Below are 4,630 nucleotides of genomic sequence, written 5' to 3'. Positions count from 1 at the left end.
TTGCATATTAAATAGTCATCAGTGGATTTTTCATACCCGACACCACCACAAAAGAAAGATGAACAAGGAAAATCCAAATTCCAGAAATCGAGATCTGGATATGCCACTGCAGTATAAAAATCAGTTAGGATTCAAGGAACACATTTGCATCTTCGGCGGATCTGAGAATTCATCATATAGCTAATCACTTACCTGTAAAAGATAATGACTTTAACATAATAAATAAAAAGGAATGCTGGATGCTAACCTCAGAAGAAGAACATGTTGCTTAATTGTAGCAAGGAATTCTTTGACTCCTCCACTATAGAAGTACAGTGGAGGATATGCAAGTCCTGCACGAAGATTTTATTCACACCAGATAGAATTGTCAAAAACAGAAGGGTATAGAAAGCCACAAATATTTAAACCTACTCAAGGTAAAAGCAAGTCTCCATTGATGAGAGAATCCTATACATTTTATTTACATAATCAATGCTACCGAAAATGTAACCCCAGAAAAAATCCATTTAGATTCATCACAAGAGCTTCACCTGATGATAGAACAACAATGATATATTGCCATCCAAGTGCAGGTGAATGCCTCCGGATGGACCTAATGTCAGTGAAGGGCACCGCTCTTATGGTGTAAAGGCTTCTCTCTAACCAATAAATGGAAAAAACTTTAGCATATTAATACACCACACTGCACAGGATAATAAACTCATCCAGTCTACACCAAATGCGAATTTACCTTTCTCAGAAAGGCTCGCCTCTGACCTATGGCCTTTGTAAGGAACCCAAGTCTAAAGTGAAGCAAAAACGAACACATTAGCACGAACAATACACTAGACCGAACGAAACGGATAAGAGCAAACAGAAAATGATCACCATGAACAAGGAAGTGCCTTGCTTAAACAGCTTCAGTCTTCCACTAATTCTTTCTGATGCAAACTGCGTTGGATGAATTGCTACATTGTCCTTCAAAAACACAATCTCAGCATCATCCCGCTTATGAGGCGAGCTCACCTTAGTACTGTCGCTTCGCAGCATGACGCTAGCAGAACCCTAATCAAATTATATATGTTAAAAAAACATCAACTCAGTTAAATTTGTGATTGGAATGATAAAAGTTAAGAAAGCAATCCAATAGTGAAGCATTCAATTGAATCGTGCAACCCTAATTGAAATGCAATCGAATCGGAACCGGAGAAATTGTGAAGTGAAAGGAGAGGAATAGAGAAATAGTGTTACTTATTGCTGCGAAGCGGCGTAATCGGCGTGATCGGATAAATCGTGAAGCTCCGATTCTAACATCGGCGATATTGCAGAGAAGTGAAGATGAAAATAGAAAGCGAACTCACAGAGGAAATAGAGAGGAACAAGTTTAAAATTAATATACACAGCAACAAGTTTAACCAAAAATTAGGATTCAAAACACAAAAATGTGCTAAAATAGAATAGAGAAAGAACAGTAGAATCATCAGTACCTGCAGAATAATTCCAAAAACGAGAATCTTACAAAAAACACGAGTAGTGATAATCGAACAGTGACCGGCGGTGATGAACACGAGCAGAGAGGATCGAAGCTCAATGAGAAGAGGAGTAGAGGATCGAAGCTCAACGAGCAGAGAATCGAAGCTCATTCGCGAGCAGAGAAGATCAAAGCTCAATGATCGAATCACATTCGCGAGCAGAGATTGAGATCGAAGCTCAATAAAGGAACGCGCGTCATCATCGAATGGATTGAAGAACCAGAGAGGAATGAATCATTTGGAATGGATTGGGGTTATGGATTTCATTAGGGTTGGGTTTTGCTAGCAACGAGAGACTCTTCTTTCTTTCTTTTTTCCATTTTTCTCCGCATAATAGTTAGCCTTGTCGTTTGAGTTATTTTTATTTTTTTAAGAAATATTAAAAAGTTTAAGCAACACTTAAGAAGTGAAGTTTGAAATAAACTCAAAGACAACTCTTAAGAAAAGTAATATATTATTTTTATAATAGTTATTTTTGTATATTTAATAGAGCAACACTTAATAAGTGTCTCCTAATTTATCAATAGCATCACTTATAGTGTGTTATTAAAAATTCGTTGTTATAATACTATTTTATTACTACTAGTATAAAAAGTTACCTTTATAGGCAACTTGCAACTTTTTTTAAGTGTTATCTTGAACATATGTTGCAATAGCCCATAAATGTTGTAGTGCTTGCAGAAAAAAAAATATAAAAAAAAAGAAAAAAGAAAAAGCAAGCAGAAAAACCCAAAATCTCTTAAAACCAAGAGGCAAGAGCAAAAAGCCAATAGCCCTTAAAACCAAAAGGCAAGGGTAAATAAAAAGGATTCCAAGGCTTTGAGCATCAGTGGATAGGAGGGCCTAAAGGAATAAAATCCTGGCCTAAGCGGCTAAACCAAGCTGTCCCTAACCATGTGCTTGTGGCGTGAAGGTGTCAAGTGAAAACTTGAGACTGAGCGGTTAAAGTCAAGGTCCAAAGCAAAAGAAGAGTGTGCTTAAGAATCCTGGACACCTCTAACTGGGGACTTTAGCAAAGGTGAGTCACAATCTGAAAAGGTTCACCCAATTATGTGTCTGTGGCATTTATGTATCCGGTGGTAATACTGGAAAATAAAGTGCTTAGGGTCACGGCCAAGACTCATAAAATAGCTGTGTTCAAGAATCATCATACTGAACTAGGAGAATCAATAACACTATCTGAACTCTGAATTCCTATAGATGCCAATCATTATGAACTTCAATGGATAAAGTGAGATGCCAAAACTATTCAAGAGGCAAAAAGCTACAAGTCCCGCTCATTTAATTGGAGCTATGTTTCATTGATAGTTTGGAATTTATAGTATATTCTCTTCTTTTTATCCTATTTGATTTTCAGTTGCTTGGGGATAAGCAACAATTTAAGTTTGGTGTTGTGATGAGGGGATAATTTATACGCTTTTTGGCACTGTTTTTAGTATGTTTTTAGTAGAATCTAGTTACTTTTAGGGATGTTTTCATTAGTTTTTATGTTAAATTCACATTTCTGGACTTTACTATGAGTTTGTGTATTTTTCTGTGATTTCAGGTATTTTCTGGCTGAAATTGAGGGACTTGAGCAAAAATCAGATTCAGAGGTTGAAGAAGGACTGCTGATGCTGTTGGATTCTGACCTCCCTGCACTCAAAGTGGAATTTCTGGAGCTACAGAACTCAAAATGGAGCGCTTCCAATTGCGTTGGAAAGTAGACGTCCAGGGCTTTCTAGCAATGTATAATAGTCCATACTTTGGCCGAGTTTAGATGACGTAAAAGGGCGTTGAATGTCAGTTCTACACTGCTGTCTAGAGTTAAACGCCAGAAACAAGTCACAAACCAGAGTTGAACGCCAGAAATACGTTACAACCTGGCGTTCAACTCCAGAAAGAGCCTCTGCACGTGTAACATTCAAGCTCAGCCCAAGCACACACCAAGTGGGCCCCGGAAGTGGATTTATGCATCAATTACTTACTTCTGTAAACCCTAGTAACTAGTTTAGTATAAATAGGACTTTTTACTATTGTATTAGACATCCTGGATTGTATTTTTGATCCTGTGATCACGTTTTGGGGGCTGGCCATTCAGCCATGCCTGGACCTTTCACTTATGTATTTTTAACGGTAGAGTTTCTGCACTCCATAGATTAAGGTGTGGAGCTCTGCTGTTCCTCAAAGATTAATGCAAAGTACTACTGTTTTTCTATTCAATTCAACTTATTCCGCTTCTAAGATATTCATTTGCAATTCAACCTGAATGTGATGAACGTGACAATCATCATCATTCCCCCACGAACGCGTGCCTGACAACCACTTCCGTTCCACCTTAGATTGAATGTGACAACAGTGATGTCCTTACATAAAGCCAGCCATGGAAAGGAGTAAGACTGATTGGATGAAGACAGTAGGAAAGCAGAGGTTTAGAGGAACGAAAGCATCTCTATACACTTATCTGAAATTCTCACCAATGATATATATAAGTGTTTCTATCCTTATTTTCTATCTATTTATTATTTATGTTTGAAAACTCCATAACTGCTTTATATCCGCCTGACTGAGATTTACAAGGTGACCATAGCTTGCTTCATACCAACAATCTCCGTGGGATCGACCCTTACTCACGTAAGGTTTATTACTTGGACGACCCAGTGCACTTGCTGGTTAGTTGTATCGAATTTGTGAATGAAAAATGATTCATTAAGACGTGCTTACAGAGTTTCTGGCGCCGTTGCCTGAGATCACAATTTCGTGCACCAATGACTCATGACTTGGACTAGAACTTTGATGCACTTTGTTGTTTGATTTCAGGACAAAGGAAGCAAAGAAGAACCACGTTAGCAGTCATGTTAGTCCCTCTAACGTGACCTCTAACGTGGAATGGGTGCTAACTTGCAAAGTTAATGAGAAAAGTAATCGCCAATAACGCACTCAAAGCCATCATAACCCACGTTAAGAGTCACGTTAACTAAGTTAACGTGAACTCTAACGTGGAAGAAAGAAAATGGAGCCAACGTTAGTGACACTTACCTTTGTCACTAACGTTGGACCAAGCTCATAAGTGGCCACGTTAAGAGCCACGTTAACTTCGTTAACGTGGACTCTAACGTTAAGAAGCAAAAGAGAAGCCA

At 38.2% G+C, this 4,630-nt stretch overlaps 1 protein-coding gene across 1 annotated transcript; it reads right to left on the bottom strand.

Moving 5' to 3' along the window:
• Positions 125 to 1,830, bottom strand: LOC107607254 (TBC1 domain family member 17-like). The gene is made up of 6 exons (XM_016309228.2): positions 1,467 to 1,830; positions 868 to 1,044; positions 731 to 782; positions 531 to 638; positions 248 to 332; positions 125 to 161 (listed from the first exon to the last, which is right to left on the bottom strand). Exons 1-6 carry the CDS (start codon positions 1,620 to 1,622, stop codon positions 125 to 127), a joined length of 615 nt encoding a protein of 204 aa, XP_016164714.2. The 5' UTR covers positions 1,623 to 1,830.

The sequence above is a fragment of the Arachis ipaensis genome, chromosome B01 (assembly GCF_000816755.2).
Source record: "Arachis ipaensis cultivar K30076 chromosome B01, Araip1.1, whole genome shotgun sequence".
In the NCBI taxonomy this organism is placed as follows: Eukaryota; Viridiplantae; Streptophyta; class Magnoliopsida; order Fabales; family Fabaceae; genus Arachis; species Arachis ipaensis.
This window is presented reverse-complemented; position numbering and strand designations above follow the sequence as displayed.

What these genes read in the sequence shown, in the direction of transcription:
- LOC107607254 (XM_016309228.2), bottom strand. Translation starts at nt 1,622, where the DNA reads ATGAGCTTCGATTCTCTGCTCGTTGAGCTTCGATCCTCTACTCCTCTT. An exon ending in TTTTTGGAATTATTCTGCAG is followed by an intron (nt 1,045 to 1,466) that starts GTACTGATGATT and finishes TAATTTGATTAG; the next exon opens with GGTTCTGCTAGCGTCATGCT. An exon ending in CAACATGTTCTTCTTCTGAG is followed by an intron (nt 162 to 247) that starts GTTAGCATCCAG and finishes ATGAATTCTCAG; the next exon opens with ATCCGCCGAAGATGCAAATG.